General features: G+C 40.8%; 1 protein-coding gene across 13 annotated transcripts in view; it reads left to right on the top strand.

Annotated features, from left to right (window-relative positions):
* Positions 1-21,459, top strand: part of LOC141049516 (transducin-like enhancer protein 4) — a 188,951-nt gene that overhangs the window by 151,181 nt on the left and 16,311 nt on the right. For all 13 annotated transcript variants that reach the window (XM_073546051.1, XM_073546050.1, XM_073546049.1 and 10 more), the window contains 4 exons: positions 8,737-8,884; positions 9,440-9,590; positions 9,971-10,047; positions 11,227-11,699. In XM_073546051.1, coding sequence (XP_073402152.1) covers positions 8,737-8,884; positions 9,440-9,590; positions 9,971-10,047; positions 11,227-11,334 — 484 coding nt within the window. In that variant the 3' untranslated portion in view covers positions 11,335-11,699. The remainder of the gene's footprint in view (positions 1-8,736; positions 8,885-9,439; positions 9,591-9,970; positions 10,048-11,226; positions 11,700-21,459) is intronic.

Genomic DNA, 21,459 nt, shown 5'->3' with positions numbered 1-21,459 from the left:
CACTGTCTGCAGCATGTCACGCTTGCAGCCAGTGAATGACTGCCAACTTTTTGTGTCCTTTTGTAAGTATGGAAGGACTCGGGCCTTGGCAGCGTCAATAAGGTGGCAGGAGGTTGCTGAGATGGGTATTTTTTTAACCATTCTGACAATATGGTAAAAAAAAAACCTGACAACCCCTTGAAAAGAAAATACAAAGAACACTTTTCCAGAGTTTTTTTTATTTTGTAAAATTTTCTGCAGCTCTTGTGCAACAAAGAACAGTGGATGAAGTGGGGTTTAGCCAAGGCAGTGTTTAATATTGCCTGCAACTAGAGGCAACTTCACTTGGACCACATATAGGTGTTTGTACACATCTCGGATTTTCGTTTGTTTTCAGACATTTAGACTCTGATTCATTAAAGGGAATCTTTCCCACATTTGACCCATTTAAATTTTTTAATATGCTCATACAGGTAAAGACTGCTGAAAAGTCATCCCTGTGTGCCTCATATCAGATGCCTTGTTGTGGATAAATCATCTTTTATCACTTTATGTAAATGACCTCTTCCAGGTTCTAGGGCAGATGGTGCCTAGAAGATAACTCTGACCCCAGAGATTGTTTTGCGTGAAGGTGGAGTTTCCAGTATGATGCATAATGGCCGCTTTCTGCAGGTTCCTCTCAGCTTCTATCTCACAGGCAGACAGATTGTAATATTGTTACAATGCAGCAGAGCTCAGAGAGCTCCAAAAACACAAATATTGTTTCTCCTGTCCTATGTTAGTTAATTGTCTCACACTCTCACACTGGTAACTCCTCCTTATATTTAAAATAAGCTCTGGAGGCAGAGTTATCTTGCAGACAACATCCTCCCCATAGCCTGAAAGAGGTCATTTATATAAAGTGATAAAATATTCCACATCCCCATAGCCTGAAAGAGGTCATTTATATAAAGTGATAAAATATTCCTCAACAGCAAGGCATCTAATATGAGACACACAGGTAGGATTTTTTTTCAGCTGTCCATAACTTGCATTCCCATATTAATAGTTTAGATAGGTGAAACGTGATAACAAGATTCCCTTTAAGCCTAGCATTTCAGATTCCAGTCTTAACCCCTTTATAACCTTACACTTGTAAGGAGAGCTTTAAACTAGAACAACATGGGAAGGGAAGCAAAAGACCAGAAAAAGCCATACACCTGACAAATGCTATTGAGAACTCTGCTATTAGAATTGGAAAGGAAGAAAAAAGACGAAAGAATCTGATTAATAAAAATATTGGAGAAAGAGAAACCAATCACAAACTAAAATGTTTCTATACTAATGCACAAAGCATGGGCAACAAACAAGGAGAATTGGAACTACTAACACAGGAAAAGAAATATGATGTCATTGGAATCACTGAAACTTGGTGGGACAATACACATGATTGGAATACAAGACTAGAAGGATACAACTTATTTGCAAGAAACAGACTTGATAAATGAGGAGGGGGTGTCGCATTGTATGTTAGAAACGCGTATATCTGCACAGAGATTGAAGCTTCAGAGACTGGGAGTTCTGTGGAAACTGTTTGGGTAAGAATACAAGGACAGAACAATGGAAAGGACACCATTGTAGGCATTTACTACAGGCCGCCTGTGCAAGCTGAAGATATGGATGAACTCTTTATGCATCAAATGGCCAAGTTCTCCAAAAAATATGACGTAGTTGTCATGGGAGATTTCAACTATCCAGACATTTGTTGGGAATCTCTCTCAGGCAAAACTAACAGGTCAAGGAAATTCTTATCCTCTCTTGCTGACAACTTTATCTTCCAAAAGGTAGGGGAGAAAACAAGGGGAACTGCTACCTTGGATCTAATCCTTATAAACAGGGAGGAAATGGTTGAGGAGGTAAAAGTGGCTGGAACCCTAGGAGGTAGCGACCATGCTATTTTAGAATTTTGGATAACTAGAGGCGGAAGACCTGTGAAGACTCAGACGTCAAGGTTAGATTTCAGAAAGGCAGATTTTAAGGGATTCAGAAAGAGAATTGGAGGGATCCAATGGCTGGATATCCTTAAAGACAAAAATGTCCAGGAAGGATGGGAAATCTTGAAAAATGAAATTCTCAAAGCACAGTTGTTAACAATTCCGAAAAGAGGGAAGAATAGGAAGCATTTAAGGAAACCAGGATGGATGAACAGAACTTAAGCACATGCTAAAAAGGAAGAAAAAAATGTTTATAAAATGGAAAGAGGGAGGCATATCTAAAGAAGAATATAATGCTGTCTGCAGAACCTGCAGGGCACAAATCAGATTATCTAAAGCTGAAAATGAATTGAGGCTTGCAAGAGATGTCAAAAGCAATAATAAAGGATTTTGGGGATATGTCAAAAGTAAAAGAAAAGTCAAAGATGCTATAGGATTTTTACAGGATGAAAATGATGAAATGGTAAGACAGGATGTTGAGAAGGCTGAACTTTTAAATTCCTATTTTGCATCTGTTTTCTCTCAGAAAGGAAATGTAAAATCAACTGTTATTCACTGTCCTATTAAGGGAATAGAAGAATCCAGGATATCTATAAACAGAAAGATAGTGAGGAAACACTTAGCTAACCTAAATGAATTCAAGTCTCCAGGTCCAGATGAATTACACCCCAGAGTACTGAAGGAGATAGCAGAAGAAATTTTTGAACCCCTCTCCATAATCTTTGAAAATTCTTGGAGAACAGGAGAAGTGCCAGAAGACTGGAGAAGAGCAAATGTTGTTCCTATCTTCAAAAAGGGGAAGAAGGTGGACCCAGGCAATTATAGGCCAGTGAGTCTGACTTCTATACCAGGAAAGATCTTTGAACAAATTATTAAACAACATGTATGTCAATACCTGGATAAGAATGTAGTGATTAAACAGAGTCAGCATGGGTTTGTAACTAATAAGTCATGTCAGACTAACTTAATTTCCTTCTATGACGGTATCACTGATTGGGTGGATCAAGGAAATGCTGTAGATATAGTATATCTTGACTTCAGCAAAGCATTTGACAAAGTCTCTCATACAATCCTTATTGAAAAAATGACTAAGTATGGAATGGACAAGGCAACTGTTAGGTGGATTCATAACTGGCTTAGTGATCGGACCCAAAGAGTGGTCGTAAATGGCTGCACATCCAGTTGGAAGAATGTCTCAAGTGGGGTACCACAGGGCTCTGTCCTGGGCCCTGTATTGTTCAACATCTTTATCAACGATTTAGATGAAGGAATTGAGGGTAAACTGATTAAATTTGCTGAAGACACAAAGCTAGGAGGGATAGCTAATACTAGAGAAGAGAGAGAGAGGATTCAAAAAGATTTAAATAAACTGGAGAAGTGGGCAGCAACTAACAGAATGGTCTTTAACAGGGAGAAATGCAAAGTACTACATCTGGGCAATAAAAATGAAAAAAGCATATATAGAATGGGAGGAATAGGGCTAAGTGACAGCACATGTGAAAAAGACTTGGGTATACTAATAGATCACAGACTGAATATGAGTCAACAGTGTGATGCAGCAGCAAAAAAGGCAAATGCAATTCTAGGATGTATTAACAGAAGCATACAGTCTAGATCACGTGAAGTCATTATTTCCCTCTACTCCTCTTTGGTCAGACCTCATCTGGAATATTGTGTCCAGTTTTGGGCACCACATTTTAAAAAAGACATCAACAAACTGGAGCAAGTTCAGAAAAGAGCGACCAGAATGGTGACCGGTCTGCAAACCCTGTCTTATGAGGAAAGGTTGCAGGATTTGGGAATGTTTAGTTTGCAAAAGAGAAGACTGAGAGGAGACTTAATAGCTGTCTACAAATATCTAAAGGGCTGTCACATTGTAGAAGGATCAACTTTATTCTCATTTGCACAAGGAAAGACTAGAAGCAATGGGATAAAACTGAATGGGAGGAGACACAAATTAGATATTAGAAAAAACTTTTTGACAGTTAGAGTGATCAATGAGTGGAACAGGCTGCCACGAGAAGTGGTGAGTTCTCCTTCAATGGAAGTCTTCAAACAGAGGCTGGACAGACATCTGACTGGGATGATTTAGCGAATCCTGCTTTGAGCAGGGGGTTGGACCAGATGGCCCATGAGGTCCCTTCCAACTCTACGATTCTATGATTAACCTTGGACGTATCTATATGGATACGTCCTGTGCATGCACGATTACAGCCGGGTGTCAGCTGATTCTGACAGCTGACACCTGACACTCACTACCAGGAGCCATGCTGGCACCGCTTCTGGCAGTTTAACCTCCTAAATGCTGCGCTCGCTAGCAATCACAGCATTTAGAAGGCAGGGGGGAGGAGCCCCCTCAGTCATTCGATCATTGACCCTGCGACGTCATCGAGGGGGCCAGATTGTCATGGTAACCCGATGTCATTATGACAACATCCGGGTCACCAAGCTCTAGCAAACTTGATTGATCATACTCGGTGAATGTTCTGACAAGTTTGTGTGAGAGCAGACTGTCAGTTCTAATGCAATGCAGAAAGTCCTATAAAAAAAGGTTTTTTATTTTTTTTTAAAAATCACAAGATGATGTGTGTATGTGTGTGTATAGATAGATAGTACCCTTAAATTAAATATTGAAAAAAAAAAAAAAAGTTACACATTTGGTAGTGCCACGTCCGTAACAGCCCAACTTATAAAACTGTCCCACCAGTGAACATCCTAAATAAATTATAGACTAGGCAAAAAAGTGGACTAAAACTCTATCAAAAGGACGAGTGTACCGTATATACTCGTGTATAAGCCGAGATTTTCAGCACATTTTTGATTTATACGCAAGTCATTGTCTCAGAAAGTCGGTGGGGGAGGGGGCTTCCAGAAGACATCAATACTCACCCTCCGTCGCTGTTTCTTCAACCTTGCATCTCTGTCCCAGCACTGGCACCTCCTTCCTGTGTTCAGCAGTCACATGGTACCATTCATTAAGGTTATGAATATGCACGTTTCGCCACTCCCATGAGCATGGATCGCATATTCATTACCTTAATGAGCGGTACCATGTGACCGCTGAACACAGGAAGGAGCTGCGAGCGCTGGGACAGAGATGCAGGGCTGAAGAAACAGCGAGAGAGGGTTATGAGCCATGCATACAAAAGGGGGAGCCACACATAGCAGGACAGGGATGAGGGGACAATACATACCTGGCTTATACTCGAGTCAATAAACTTACCCAGTTTTCCGTGGCAAAATTAGGTGCCTCGGCTTATACTCGGGTCAGCTTATACTCAAGTATATACGGGTAAATAAAAATGGTATCGCTGAAAAAACGTCATTTTGTCCTGCAAAAAAAAAAGCCACCACACAGCTCTCAGCAGAAAAATAAGTTATAGCTCTCAGAATAAAGCGATGCAAAAATAATTTTTTTCCATAAAATGCTTTTTGTATAAAAGTCCCAAAACATAAACAAATAAATGTGGTATTACTGTGATTGTTCTGACCGAAATAATAAAGCTGCCTTATCACTTTTTTTGCCACATGTGGCATGGCATAAAAATAAACCCAAACAAACAAATCCTGAATTGTTGATTTGTTTGTTTCTGCCTCCCAAAAATCGAAATAGAAAGCGATTTTTAAAAAAAATGTCATGTGCACAAAAATGGAACCAATAAAAACTTCAACTTGTCCTGCAGGGCCCCAATGTGCCTAAACCGCATTTTGCATCAACATGTTTGGCCTTTCTGTAGCGATAACAGCCCACCTAATTTATCGGTCGTGTGTCTCCAGACGCATGAGCTGGGCATAACGTACTGGTCACTACATCGGCAGTTTGCAATTTTGACCCAGCAACATCCACTGCTGCTTGTTTCTTGAAAACACCCATGGAGTCAAAATCATCACTACACCTGTAGATAAATTACCAAAAGGGTATAACTTATAAAATGGGGTCTGCTGTTTTGGCACCTCAGGGGCTCTGCCAATGGGACATGGCAGCCTCAACCAGTCCAGCAAAATCTGCGGTATAATATGGCGCTTCTTACCTTCTAAGGATTGTGCTGTGCCTCAAAAGTAGTTTTCGAACAAAAATGTGGTATCTGTGCACTTTGGAGAAATTTCACAACAAAGTTTTGGAAAAAAATTGGGACTAAATAACATTTTTGCATTAATTTATTTTTCTATTTTCACAAATCTACATTGTAAGATTCTGTGGGCTCAAGGTGCTCACCACACATATAGATAAATTCCTTGAGGCGTCTAGTTTCCAAAATGGGGTCAGTTGTGGGGGTTTTCCACCGTTTAGGCACATCACGGGCTCTCCAAACTCGACATTACACATGCAGAGCATTCCTTCAAAGTCTGCTTTCCAAAACGTCACACTTTTTTTGTGAGCTCTGCCGTGTGCCCAAACTGTAGTTTGCCCCCACATATGGGGTATCTGCAAACTCGGGAGAAAATGGAGCACAAAATTTGTAGTGCAATTCCTCCTGTTACCCTTGTGAAAATTAAAAATTTGTGGCTATAACATTTTTTTTTCATTTTCACAGTTCAATGTTGTAAACTGTGAAGCACCTGGGGGTTCAAGGTGCTCACCACATATCTAGCTACATTTCTTGAGGGCCTAGTTTCCAAAATGGTGTCGCTTGTGAGCAGTTTCCACTGTTTAGACACATCAGGGGCTCTTCAAACACGACATGGCGTCCACTAATAATTCCATCAAATTTTACTTTAAAAAAGTCAAATCGTGCTCCTTCCGAGCTCTATCGTGTGCCCAAACAGTTTTTTTTTTCTCCCACTTATGGGGTATCTGCATGCTCGGGAGATATTGCGTAACAAATTTTGGGGTTCATTTTTCCCTGTTACCCTTCCTAAATAAAAATTCTTGAAGGGTGGTCCTCAGGTCATTGAGGTTTTGTGGTACACAGTTACGAGCCTCTACACAGCGACTCAGCTGATCCCATAGGTTTTCTGTGAGATTCAGATGGGGAGAAAGTGCACTCCATTTGAGGTACCCCAGTCTCCAGCAGCCGTTCCCTAATGATGCAACCTCGATGAGTTGTGGAGCTTTGTCATCCATGAAGATGAAATTAGAAGTGCATTGTTCATGCAGAGGCACAATGACTGGATTAATGATGTTATTCAAGTAGTAGGGCTTTGTCACAGAAGCATTCGCAAAGTGTAGGGCAGATCTTTATTGACTAGACACACATGCCGCCCACACTGTAACACCAAAGACTCATTTGGTGACAAAAGTGTGTGATGCATATCACTTTACGACACCTCCAACGTCGTTGGCGGCCATCATTTCTGCTCCGCGTTAATCGACTTTCATCAGTGAACAGCACTAAGGCCCACTGGTCCCTCGTTCAGCATAGATGCTCCCTTGCCTACTCAGGATGATGTCTGTGCCTGGTTGTGTGGTCAGATACCCTTGCAAGGTCGTCTAGCACTCACACCATGCTGATGTAAGCGGTATCGAATTGTCTGACGTGTCACTTGGGTGCCTCTCACCTCTCTTAAATGTGCCTGGAGTTGTTTAGCATTCATCATCCGGTTCCGAAGGGCATTGTTCACAATGAAGCGGTTATCAGTGTGGAATACGGCCAAAGGACGTCTGTTTCTGTGATGCAATCTGCTGATGATTTTCTGACACTCTAAGCTCTGTAGCCAGTGCCACTTGGTTTGAGAACATCCTCTTATTGGCGAGGTACTGTTGTTCAATTGTTAGGTATCTTCTTAGTCTCATGATGTCAAAATGTGAACAGCATGATGAGGAGGACTGTTTTAAATACCAATTCTAAATAAACCCCAAATATGTTGGCCACTTGATGGATCAAACACCTGTTGTGAATTTTGCCATTAAGCTCCTTGTTAGAGAACAACAAGTTGTGAAAAAAGTACTGAAACATTTAAAAGATGGACTTGTGCATTCAAAAATTTAGAGATGGACACATAAGGTTCACCTGAAAAGATTAAAGTGCATTTTAGGTTCATTCTGAACATTTTTCCATTTCTCTATCATATATCTCTATCTCTGAAAATCTGCTTGCCAATGACAAGGTGACTTGTTTATAGTGGACCCCACACTAAGCAGACAGTCTTCTCCTGGGCCTAAATCTCAAGAATGAATTCCGATCCAGTTGTGGTCTTCTCTCATTAAAAACAGTCTAGGAGACAGGAGGAATGCCAAAATGAAGACAGGCACACTCCCAATGTACAATCCAAAAAAAAAAAGCAAGTGAAGCCAGGACCTAAAGACATAACAGAAAGGACCCAGGTCTATTACATTTTCTTGTTGTTTTGAGACCCTGAACTCTAGGTCCTAAAATGTAAAATGCATATTTTACTAATGATTAAAATCGGTACTTACAAATTTCAAAGTCTAATTTTTTTTCCATATGTTTGAGAGCGTTTTGTTTTGCTTGTAGTTTTACATCACTTGAAGTCCCTTTATTATGAAATGCACACACTGGAGGAATGCATCATAGTTTCCAATAGCTGCCTGGGTGACCTAATTGTTGCAAATTGTATTCTGGCAATAATAGAAATATTGTGTTCTGATATTTCTGGAAATAACTTAAAACCTACTCGGAGGAGAGAAATGTCTTTGTGTATAAATTATGCTCCAACATCTTCTCCGTTGTTTTGACAGGCCCGGAGAGACACGCTTGTTTGTTGTTTCGGAAAGTCGTTTTAATAATACTAATCAGTTTCTGTTGTAGCATATGTGACTTTATCTTTGTGTACTTCTTGTGATTCGTCGTGGTGAAGATGCCTTTTTGTTTTCTATCATCAGGCAATTCCAGGGCCACACAGATGGAGCCAGCTGTATTGACATTTCTAATGATGGTACCAAGCTCTGGACTGGAGGTTTGGACAACACTGTGCGGTCCTGGGATCTACGTGAAGGCCGACAGCTCCAGCAACACGACTTCACTTCGCAGGTACAGTCTCATCACCATGTACTGGCAGGGTTGACTATGCAGCAGCTTTTTTTTTTTCCATGTTCTCTGCGGTTCCTGTAGATCAAAGTCTTTCTAGCGCCTTGCTTTCTATATTGACTTTCCTAAAAGAGCTTCCTTTCTTCAGAAAGTTTAGTTTAGTGATACCCCTCCAAGAGCACAGTTGTTACCCCATTTCAGTTTTGCAGTGGCTTTCCGTAAATTCTGAGCCCCGTAGCTACAATGATTTGGTCGCTTTTATATTGGAATGTTGTTATAAAGGGGTCGACTGTTCGTCTCCACTAATACGCGATTGGCAAATGTTAATTACATTGCGAGAGGTTTTTGTTTTTCATTTTGCGAATTTATCAAATTATAATAAGTGCTTTAAAGACTCTCTCCGGAGAGCAGACAAGGCCTTCTTTAATGCAGTAGACTTGTATCACAAACCTTTCACTGATAAATCTAAAGTGGCTCAGTAGATAGAAGTAGGGTTTTTAACCTGGGATGGACTTTGCTACCAAGTCAACTTATGATGTTTACATCTTTATTTTTCAGATCTTCTCGTTGGGGTACTGTCCAACTGGTGAATGGTTAGCAGTAGGCATGGAGAACAGCAATGTCGAAGTTTTGCATGTCACCAAGCCAGACAAATACCAGCTGCATCTTCATGAAAGCTGTGTACTCTCCCTCAAGTTTGCCCATTGCGGTAGGTCATTTTGCTTTTAGAATTGTTCCATTTACATGGGCTGCTCCTCCACAGTGTAGGTTGCTGTATGCCAAAGGGTTGATTTCTTGCTCATGAATTTTTCAGAGGATTACAGTGGATAAGGTAGCTTGCCATGGGTCACTGTAGTGCTCTTCAACAATTACCTTAAAAAACCTTTTAACCCATCATGGGCCTGAGAGTTAAGTATATGTATGTATGCGTATCTTGCTCTATACATATAATTTTACATTATTCTAGTAGTAGGAACTTGTTGGCGTGTCCCAGTTCTAGGAGTGCATCATCCGTACACCACCATAAATGACACCGAAGATTGCATATCTTCACTATAGAATTTAATGTGTTATAATTTTTGGTTTTAGGAAAATGGTTTGTGAGCACTGGAAAAGACAACCTACTTAATGCCTGGAGAACACCTTACGGAGCCAGTATATTCCAGGTAACCTTGCATTTTCTGCATTTCAGTGGCTGCTAGATTAGTTTTTATTAATAAAAATATATAGCAAATCTGATAACAATGTTAAAAACACATGACACAATTGAAATTGGATGAAAGGTGCAGCCAAAGAATAGAAGAGTCTCATAGTTTTCCACAGCTGCCTATTGTTATAAAGTCTATGCTATTTATAAAGTGATTGTAATAGAAAATCCCGAGACCTGATACCGCAAAGCTTTACTAATAATCTGATGCTCCATGTGAGAGAGAAAGTTGGAGGGGTTGGAAAAGAAGAATTTGGCCAAGAACAGTGGGGTTTATTACCATAAAGCAGGGCACTATTTTTATATCTAAAAAAAAAAAAAAACCTGTGTAAAGAATGTGCAGGACTCAACATCTTAAAGTGTAAGTATTCGTATTAGACAGCATTTAAAGAACAGTATAATAAATTTTCAAGGTTAGACGTTAAAACATAGTATAGATCAGTGGGCAGCGACACCATCCACCCAATAAAAATATAGGACAGATCGAGTAGAAAAAAAAATGCATATATTTACAGTAAATATATTTACATTATTATACAATAATAAATGCCACACAGTTATAAATATTCAAGCAAAAAATAAGGATGAAACAGTGGTGTCACATACTAGTAAAAATGCAGTGTCAGTAGAGAGACCTCAACAATCAAAGAAAATTCACCCTATGTGTGTTTCGCATCAATCTTCATCAGGGGGATGCATCATGTGTGTTTCACATTAAGCTTTGCCAAACCCCCTGACTAAGGCTAGCGAAATGCAACATGCTGCGTTCGGCGCGCACCTTCAAAAGTACTAACGCACGATCTGCGCACCCTATTCTAAAGATAGGGTGCGCAGATCGCAAGCGTCCATGTTCGATGGCAGGCAGGGAGTCGGCAGGGGGCGGGGCTTAGCGGTGCCATGCGCTGCGTCGATTAAACGCTAGTGTGAAACTAGCCTTAGCTATACATAATTTATATTGTTACACAGCTATAGAAAATTAACTATTTAGCTTCATTCAGCTCCTTCCTAATGTTTGAATAAAGGATAATTACACACCTAGCCAATAAATTTGATTTCCAGAGGAATGGATCTGGTCTGCATTTTTTCCATATTTCTAGGAAGCGCCAGTTTTTCACTGCTGTTTTATATTTTCCCACAGTCCAAAGAATCCTCTTCTGTGCTGAGCTGTGACATCTCTGTGGATGACAAATACATTGTCACTGGATCAGGGGACAAGAAAGCTACAGTCTATGAAGTTATTTATTAGGGACAAATTCCAACTGCCAATGAGACGCCTACTAGTAGCACTTTTCTGTAATTTTTTTTTTCTTTCCTCCTTTCCGGAACCAAGGGCCTGTAGTGTCCACCTCAGCAAGTTGTTCAATTTTCTTTGCCAAATGCGCTCCTCCATTTTGTTGTAAATGCTTACTAAGAACTTGAAACCAAATCTCCAGATGATGTGCAAGTGGAAGACACACAGAAAAAGAACATTTATTCTATACGTCAGACTTGTTCACGGATTATGTATTATAGCTGTATTATATTTATTTTCTGTAAAGAAGACTTTGTACAAAAGAAAAAAAAATGAACTGACTTAAGAAAATGAGCCTTTACCAGCCATGGAAATTTAAGGTAGGTTTGCATTTAAAACATTACATTATTAGATATTGTAAAATTGTAGTTGTAACCGTTGCGTTATTGTCTAAAAGTTTGTTTCTTATATTTTTATTTTCCTCTATCTCCTAAATTGGGAATTCTTATACAAATTGGCTCTGTCTTAAAAGGAAGAAATATTATATTAGCCAGGCAGACTTGTCAAAATCTGCAATGGATCCATATTTGGTATGACCACCTTTGCCTTCAAAATGGCATCTATGTTTCTAGGTATACCTGAATATCGTTTTTGGAGGAATTATGCATGGAGGTTGTTCCAAATATCTTGAGAGAAGTAAAACGCAGATCTTCTGTTGATAAAGGCTTGAGCAAATCATTTTCTCCATGTAATCCCAGTCAGTGTTGCTATTTAGATTATTGCTTTGTGCGGATCCATATCATTACTTCCTGGACTCCTTGTTCCTCTTTCATGTCACAGATCAGACAGCATTGCAAGACCATGAGCAGCAATAATACGCAAGGTAATTATACTGCATCATCAAGATCTCTCCAAGGCAAAAATGTTAAAACATTCTGGGGTTTCAAGTTGTGCATGTTCAAGCTCTTTAGAAGAAGTACTAAGAAAAGGACAATGTTGACAACCATATACAGTGGTCAACCAAGGAAACTAAGGGCAGCAGATGAAAAATGCATCATGTTTTGTTCCCCTTGCTGTCCAGCAGTGCCATCAGCTCAGAATTGGCAGCATCCAGTGGGGCATAGCAATATCCATCTACTGTTTGGAGAAGTCTGGCCAGATGAGGTCTTAAAGAAGAATTGCATCCAAAAAGCCATAACTTGGAAGCAAGGCCAAGTAACTCGACTATGCATGAAAACTTAGAACTGGGGTGGCAAACAATGGCAGCAAGTATTCTTGACTAAGAGTCAAAATATGAAATATTAGACTGTAACAGAAGGGCTAGAGAGGGGTACAATGATGAATGTCTGCAGGCTACAGTGAATCTTGATGGAGGTTGTTTACAAGATTGGGGCTGCATTTCAGCAAATGAAGTTGGGAATTTTGTTAGAATTAATGATGACGAGAAATACAGGCAGATGCTTAATCAGATGCCTCCCTTATTGTATTGCATCGTGGATGTTTCCCAGTGTATTCTGATGCAGGACAAAGACCCCAAACATACAATCAATGTCATTAAGAAATTTTTTGAGTGTAAAGAAGAACAAGGAGTCCTGGAAGTGATGATGGGACTCCCACAGAGCCATGATCTCAATATCCTCCAGTCTGTATGGAATTACATGAAGAGACACTCAAGCATTCATCCACATAAGTTCAGTGTTTAGTTCTTGAAGATGGTTTGAGCAACCTCCTTGCCTATTTTTCTTCAAAAACTCTGTATCAGGTGATGTTGTTTTCATAGAATCATAGAATGGTAGAGTTGGAAGGGACCTTCTGGGTCATCTGGTCCACCCCCCTGCTCAAAGCAGGATTCACTAAATTATCCCAGACAGATGTCTGTCCAGCCTCTGTTTGAAGATTTCTATTGGAGGAGAACTCACCACCTCTCGTGGCAGCCTGTTCCACTCATTGATCACTCTAACTGTCAAAAAGATTTTTCTAAGATCTAATCTGTGTCTCCTCCCATTCAGTTTCATTCCATTGCTTCTACTCTTTCCTTGTGCAAATGAGAATAAAGATGATCCTTCTACAATGTGACAGCCCTTGAGATATTTGTAGAGAAAGGGTGGGCACACCAAATACTGATTTTGGATTTCTTTTGCCTTATTCACATTGCATTTTTTGAATTGATTAAAGTAAGAAACAATTAACCTTTATTTTTTTTAAATCGTTCTTACGCTGCAGCATTTTTTTGGCCCCTGCCTAAACTTTTGTGCAGTACTGCATAGAGTGCTGATATCTACACTGATAATTTTCAATAGTACACTACACGGCATAGTAGGGGTGTAGGGTTTTGCAAAAAATACTGTTTTGCGGTTTTCTTTGAATTCCTACAGAACCGAGATTTAGAAAGCACTTTCCTCCTGAGCCATTGAGCTAGAACAGAGGCCAAAGTGACTCCATCTGCCTGATTAAACTTAATGGCTCTCTCCGAGGTTCCGTCTCAGTTCTGGGATTTGGATGGAAACCCCGATGCATTGACCAGTGTAGGGCACAAGATATAAGAGGATGACATCACATAGGGTTCATAAGTTGTGATATAGGCTGTTTTGTTATGATTGGGTCACCGAGGAGGAAAGCAAGACCAAGCTAAGCCACAGAAAACCAGAGAGGTTCGTAACTAAGCGGATTGCAGACCCCTGATCCTATCCACACAACTAGCAGTAGCCGTGGAGCGTACCTACGATGATTCTAGACGCCTCGACACAGCCGGAGAACTAAATAAGCCTAAAGCAAGAAAGGGGAAATCTAAACTGCCCCAGAGCAGACCCCAAAGGAATAGATGGCCCCCAAACATATATTGTTGGTGAGACAAGATGAAAACACAAATGCAGGTAGGAAAATAGGCTGAGCAAACGATGGGGCCCAAGCTAACTAGACAGGACAGGAAAGGAAAGACACTGTCTGCAATCATGCAAAAAACCCTGCAAAAAATGCCCAACACGTCTGATAGAAAAAACACAAGTCACTAGTCTTCGCCCTCTATATGAGCACTCTGGTATATTCTGAAAACAGAGCAGAGAGAGGCCAATCTAATAAGGGACAAAAACAAACTGGCACAAACAGTAACATAAGGATGGAAATTCAGCACAGCCCCAGAAGGGGCTGGCTGACCACACAAAACTGAAATAGACAAAACCAAATCAAATGTGAACAATAGCAAAAGAACACTTAGCTTGAGAGTGTAGGGACTGAGCTGGAAACTAAGACCTCAGGAGGCAGGAAAAATCACCAGCACGGCTAGAGGGAGTCGGCTGTCTTAAATCCAATCAGAAACTCCCAATGTCCAATTGTCCTCCTCATTATCAGGTGGCAGACCTCTGTTAATTAGATCAGCTCCATTACCTCCTGTAACCACCAGAGGGAGCCCGGAAAGAGAACTCGCGACCCCTCTGTCAATATAACCAGCTCCACTACTTTCACTAGTAACCAGAGGTAGGCCAGAAAGTGAATTCACAACAGTACCCTCCCACCCCCTTGAGGAGGGGTCACCGAACCCTCATCCACACAACCAGGCCTATCAGGATGGGCCCGGTGAAAGGCACAAACCAATCTATCGGCATGAATGCCAGAAGCAGAGACGCAAGAATAATCCTCCTGGCCATAACCCTTCCATTTGATCAAGTACTGGAATCTCTTAACCAATACAGGGTCAGGAGGTGCCACCATAGGTACTACTGGCTCCACAAACCTTTTCAGCAGAGATTTATGAAACACGTTATGGATCTTAAACGTAACTGGAAGCGCCAATCAAAAAGAAACAGGATTAAGAATCTCCAAAATCTTATAAGGTCCAATGAATCTTGGCTTGAACTTTGGAGACGCAACCTTCATAGGAATATTCTTTGACGACAACCAAACCATATCACCCACTTTAAACCGGGGACCAATGGTCCTATGCCGGTTGGAAAACCGTTGGGCTTTTTCCTGAGAGAGGGACAACTTATCCACCACTTGGTCCCAAATCTGCTGCATTCTCTCTACCACAGTGTCCACACTTGGGCAGGTCGAAGATTCCACTTGCCCTGACGAAAATCTAGGATTAAACCCTAAGTTACAGAAAAAGGGCGACAAAGTGGCAGAATTAGCTCTATTGTTTAGCGCGAATTCGGCCAAGGGCAAAAAATGAGACCCAGTCATCCTGATCAGCAGATATAAAAAATCTCAAATAGGACTCCAAAGTCTGGTTTGTTCTGTCTGCCCATTGGTCTGAGGATGAAACGCAGAGGAGAAAGATAACTGAATTCCCAGATTGGAACAAAAAGTTCTCCAAAATCTAGATCAAACTGGACTCCTCTGTCCGACACAATGTTATCAGGAATCCCATGCAACCGAACCACCTGTTGTAAGAACAAGGGCACCAACTTTGAAGAAGATGGCAACTTTGGGAGTGGTACAAGATGGATCATCTTAGAAAATCAATCACAGATCACCCGCATAAGTCATTCTCTGAGAGACCGGATGATCAGAAATAAAATCCATTGAGATATGGGTCCATGGCAGGGTGGATAAAAATCAATGTTTTTTTTTTTTTTTTAAAATCAAAAAAATCGGATTTTTTTGATTTAAATCGGATTTTTTTCAATAAACTGCTTTTTGAGGAAAATATTTTACCATCCAAAGGTTCTTCCATCATGAGATAAAGCTGAGTTGTTTAACTCAGTAGAATAAAGGCTGTATATGTGTAACATTCACAATGCCATGCTCTTCTTCCAGAGGTTTCTGTAGGATTAATGGGCAGTTTCTCTCCTATATTATCACAGACGCTCGCTTTACTTACGCAGTTCTCAAAACTGAATTTGACTCCGCAGAGGTCCCAGCCTCTTCACGGCAAAAATGTTACAACATGAACAGAGTTGAGAAAAAGACCTTAATCCTATTGTTCTACAAACCTATGAATACAGAATCAACCCCTTCAGTGCCAAGTCCAAGAAGTTAGACAATATGTTTCTGATTGTTTGGAGTGGAATAGATCTGCACAACACAAGAAGAATGTGAATCTAAGTGTGAGGAGGAGGAAGGGCAAGCAGACAAGAAAATGAAAGTGAAACTTTGAGCACAATACTGCAGCATAGCCACAGACAGACAAGTCTGGATCTGTTTGTGTGTACGATCTGAGGTTTATTACATTCTTTCCTTATAATGGCAGCAGGCCGTAAAAGAGACCCAGTTTGGGAATATTTTAATGAATCTCCTTCGCCTATCGGTAAGGCAGGCATGCGTGCAAAATGCAAACGATGCAACAAAGAGATGCAAGGCCTGGTGGCGCGAATGAGGCAACATCATGAGAAGTGCGGTGATGAAGATGACCAAAGAAACATTTCTGAACAGGCAGGATCTTCAGGTTGGTAAACATTTTTATTGAATCCTGAACTGTCATGTGTGAGAAAAATTATATTTCTTATTATTACTGCATGTTACTGTCATTTGGTACAGTTATGAAGAAAAACAAATATTCCTTTTGGGGCAGGGGCAGTGATGTGTTGTGTACAATAAGCAGAAATTGTATAAACAATAAAATAACAGCATTGACTTTTTGTTTAGGGGAATTCATGGATTCTGGAAACTATCCACCTCCAAGATCGCCATCATCCTGTTCTACAGTTTCAGAGTTATCCATCCAGGATAGTGCTTCATTAGCAGCAGCAGCAGCATCATCATCAGACACCCACAGCCACATATCACCATCACCCAAAAGGAAGAAAAAACCTTTACCTCCTGGAACCACCATAGATAGGTTTGTGATAAGAACTAGCAGATTAGAAAAAGAGTTGATTGATGAAAAAATTGCCCAGTTTATTTATGCAACGAACTCTTCTTTCCGTCTGACTGAGAACCCACATTTCATTAATATGGTTCAGTCACTGAGACCAGGATACAGTCCACCCAGCAGAGCTGATGTTGCAGGGAAACTGCTGGATCAAGTGTATGACAGAGAAATGGAGCAATGTGCAACAGCTCTGGAGGGTAAAATTGTTAACCTAAGTATTCAAATGTCTAGTACGCAGTTTGGTCACTGACAATGCTGCAAACGTATCCAAGATGAGAAGAGATTTAGAAGAGCAGGGAGGGAATACAAAGCTGCTAATAACATATGGTTGCAGTGCTCATTTGCTGCACCTCTTAGCCAAAGACTTAAGTGTTCCAGAAATAAAGGCTAATGTTGTTGAAATTGCTAAATACTTCCGTAATAATCATTTTGCTGCAGCAGCTCTGAAAAGGATGGGTGGAACCAAGCTAACGCTCCCACAAGATGTTAGATGGAACTCTGTGGTGGACTGTTTTGAGCAGTATATCAAAAACTGGCCTATTCTGATGACACTTTGTGAAGAAAATCGAGATAAAATAGATGGCACTGTCACGGCCAAAATCCTCAACATTGGGCTTAAGAGAAATGTTGAACATATGCTGAGCTTCCTGAAACCCATCTCTCAAGCTTTAAACAAAATACAGAAAAATAGCTGTTTTATTGGAAGAAACTGAGTGAACACTTAAAAACAGAATTACACATGGACAGAATTAAATTACAAGCAGTAAACAAACGAATGGGACAAGCACTGACTCCAGCTCATTTTTTGGCAAATATTGTCAATATCCAATATCAGGGTCAAAACCTAAGTGCTGAGGAAGATGAGTTAGCTATGACATGGGTATCCAGCAATCATCCATCTTTAATGCCAACTATAATAAACTTCAGAGCTAAGGGGGAACCATTCAAGAAATATATGTTTGCTGAAGATATTTTAAGGAAGGTCACACCAGTAAACTGGTGGAAGTCACTTAAGCGCTTGGATTTAGAGACTGTTCAAGTAATGATTTCACTTTTAACAGCAGTAGCTTCTTCTGCAGGCGTTGAAAGAATATTCTCTTCCTTTGGACTCATTCATTCTAAATTGAGAAATCGGTTGGGACCCAATAAAGCAGGAAAGCTTGTTTTTCTTTTCCAGATTATGAATAGGAACAAAGAAGAAGATGACGACAAGTGAGCTACAGAGGACAGCAGGGACAGTAGTATTTAAGTTTTTCATGTGTCGGCTGGGCTGACAGTCTAAGTTTCTTAAAATATATATATATTTTGTTTAGCCAAATTAGTTAACAAACATGGATGTTTGTTTAAGCAAATAACTTATGCTGTAATGTTATTATTTCAGTTGAATAAATCTATTTAAATTGTTATTAATGTCAGGATTATTTTTCTCCTTCCTAAGTACAACAGAACAGTGGTGTCTAAATATGAATGATTAACCCATTAAACTGGGGAGAAAACAGTAATATAAAAAGTGATTCTAAAAATCTTCATCTACTTGCATGTTAAAGTAGCAAGAACTAGTTTAGGTAGAAACTTTGATTTAAATCACTGATTTAAAGCACGCCTTACTGACTAGTGATTTAAATCGTGATTTAAATCAGTTAGATTTAAATCAAATCCACCCTGGTCCATGGCCTCTTGGGCACTGGCAGGGGCATCAACAACCCACTAGAACGAGAACAGGGTTTAGACCGAGAATGAGTCCCACAGGATTGCACAAAATTCCTAACATCACGAGATAAGGCAGGCCACCAAAAAGACCGAATCCCCAAATCTCTGGTACCAAAAATACCTGGATGACCAGCCAACGCGGAGCAATGAATTTCAGACATTACTCTTCCTCCACTGGTCAGGAACATACAATTTTCCCATAGGGCAACGCTCAGGTTTGTCCTCCTGAAATTCCTCCAGGGCACGTCTCAAATCGGGCAAGATGGCGGAAAGAACTACCCCCTCACCTAGAATGGCAGTAGGCTCGTTCACAATAAGAGAATCAGCAAAGAAACTCATAGAAAGGGCATCCGCCTTAACATTCTTTGTGCCCGGAAGAAAAAAGACCACAAAATTAAAACGCGTGAAAAACAAGGCCCACCTAGCCCCTGTCTAGGATTCAAGCATTTGGCTGAGTCAAGATAAATCAAATTCTTGTGGTCGGTGAGGACCACAACTTGATGTCTAGCTCCCTTCAACCAATGTCTCCACTCTTCAAATGCCCATTTCATGGCCAACAATTCCCGATTCCCCACGTCATAGTTGCGTTCAGATGGGGAGAATTTTCGAGAAAAGAAGGCACAAGGATTCATTTTAGAAGTCATCGGATCTTTTTGGGACAAAACAGCTCCTGCACCAATCTCAGAAGCATCTACCTTCACCTGAAATGGAAGTGAGATATCAGGTTGCTGTAGAACCGGAACAGAAGTGAATCTCCGCTTAAGCTCCTGAAATGCCGAGACTGCCTCTGGAGACCAATTCACCACATCAGCGCCCTTTTTGGTCAGATCAGTCAGTGGTTTGACAATACCAGAAAAATTACCTATAAATTTACGATAGAAATTAGCAAAACCCAAAAACTTCTGGAGAGCCTTCAAAGAAGTGGGATGAACCCGATCATAAATGGCCTGTACCTTGGCCGGGTCCATTTCAATAGCCGACGGAGACAAAATGAAATCCTCTGTACACCAAAGAGGCATTTCGATCCCTTAACATACAGGGAATTTTCCCTTAGAATCCGGAACACAGTCCGGACATGTTCCACATGAGAATCCCAATCACTGGAAAAGATCAAAATATCATCAAATCCGGAACACAGTCCAGACATGTTCTACATGAGAATCCCAATCACTGGAAAAGATCAAAATATCATCAAATCCGGAACACAGTCCGGACATGTTCCACATGAGAATCCCAATCACTGGAAAAGATCAAAATATCATCAAATCCGGAACACAGTCCGGACATGTTCCACATGAGAATCCCAATCACTGGAAAAGATCAAAATATCATCCAGATAAATGATCAAAAACTTTTCCACAAAGTCCCGGAAAATATCGGTCGTAAAGGATTAGAAGACAGAAGGGGCATTAGTGAGCCCAAAAGGCATCACCAGGTACTCAAAATGTTGCTCCGGAGTATTAAACGCCGCCTTCCATTCATCCCCGTGCTTGATGCGAATAAGATTATACGCCCCCCCCCCCCCCCCGTCTCCAACCACTCCTTGATATAAGATCGCATAGCATCATGTTCGGGTACCGATAAGTTGAAAAGCCGACCCTTGGGAAGTTTACACCCGGGCATTAACTCAATTGCAGAGTCATAACTCCTATGAGGGGGCAAAGACGCAGACTTACTCTCACTAAATACATCAGAAAAATCAGCCAAATAATCAGGAATATCATGAGACTGGGGAGAGGTGGAGAAAACAGGAGTGTCATTAAGAACACGCTGACAACCCCAGCTCACCACAGACACAGATTTCCAATCCAAAACAGGATTATGAGTTTGCAACCAGGGAAAACCCAGAACAATAGTATCATGCAAATTGTGCAGCATCAAAAATGTACAATTTTCTTGGTGGTCCGGGGCGACCCGCATTATCACCTGGGTCCAAAACTGGGGTTTATTCTCCGTCAAAGGGATAGGCGTCCGCAGGGGTATCATGGGAAAACCACAACGTTTAGCAAAGTCCAAATCCATCAGATTGAAAGCTGCTCCTGAATCCACAAAGCCTTAGCGGAAAATGTAGATAAGGAGCAGATCAGAGTGATTGCCAAAAGGAACTTAGGTTGTACACTGCCCACAGCAAATGTGTGCGCAAAACGTTTCTCTCGTTTAGGGCAGAGAGAAAAAGTAATAGAGGCGTCTCCACAGAAAAAACACAGCTTATCGTGCCTTCTAAACTCCTGACGTTGCACCCTAGACAAAACCCCATCACATCACATGGGTTCAGACGTTTGTTCAAAAGGCGGCAATGCCTCTCGTGTAGTTTTACGTTCACGTAAACGCCGATCAACTTGAATGGCTAATGACATAGAATCATCCCGACCAGAGGGAACAGGAAATCCCACCATAACATCTTTTACGGTTTCTGCCAAACCCTTCCGAAAGAGAGCTGCTAGGGCATCATCATTCCATGTAGTAAGGACCGCCCACTTTTGCAATTTTTGACAGTATAACTCTGCAGAATCCTGACCCTGGTTCAATGCCAATAGGGTTTTCTCAGCTTCATCAATAGCATTACGTTCATCATACAACAACCCCAAGGCTTGAAAAAAATGCATCCACATTAGTCAGAA

This window comes from Dendrobates tinctorius, unplaced genomic scaffold (assembly GCF_039654945.1).
Source record: "Dendrobates tinctorius isolate UK_male_01 unplaced genomic scaffold, ASM3965494v1 ptg000144l, whole genome shotgun sequence".
NCBI classification, from domain to species: Eukaryota; Metazoa; Chordata; class Amphibia; order Anura; family Dendrobatidae; genus Dendrobates; species Dendrobates tinctorius.
Note: the sequence above shows the minus strand (reverse complement) of the source record. Positions and strands in the feature narration are given on the sequence as shown.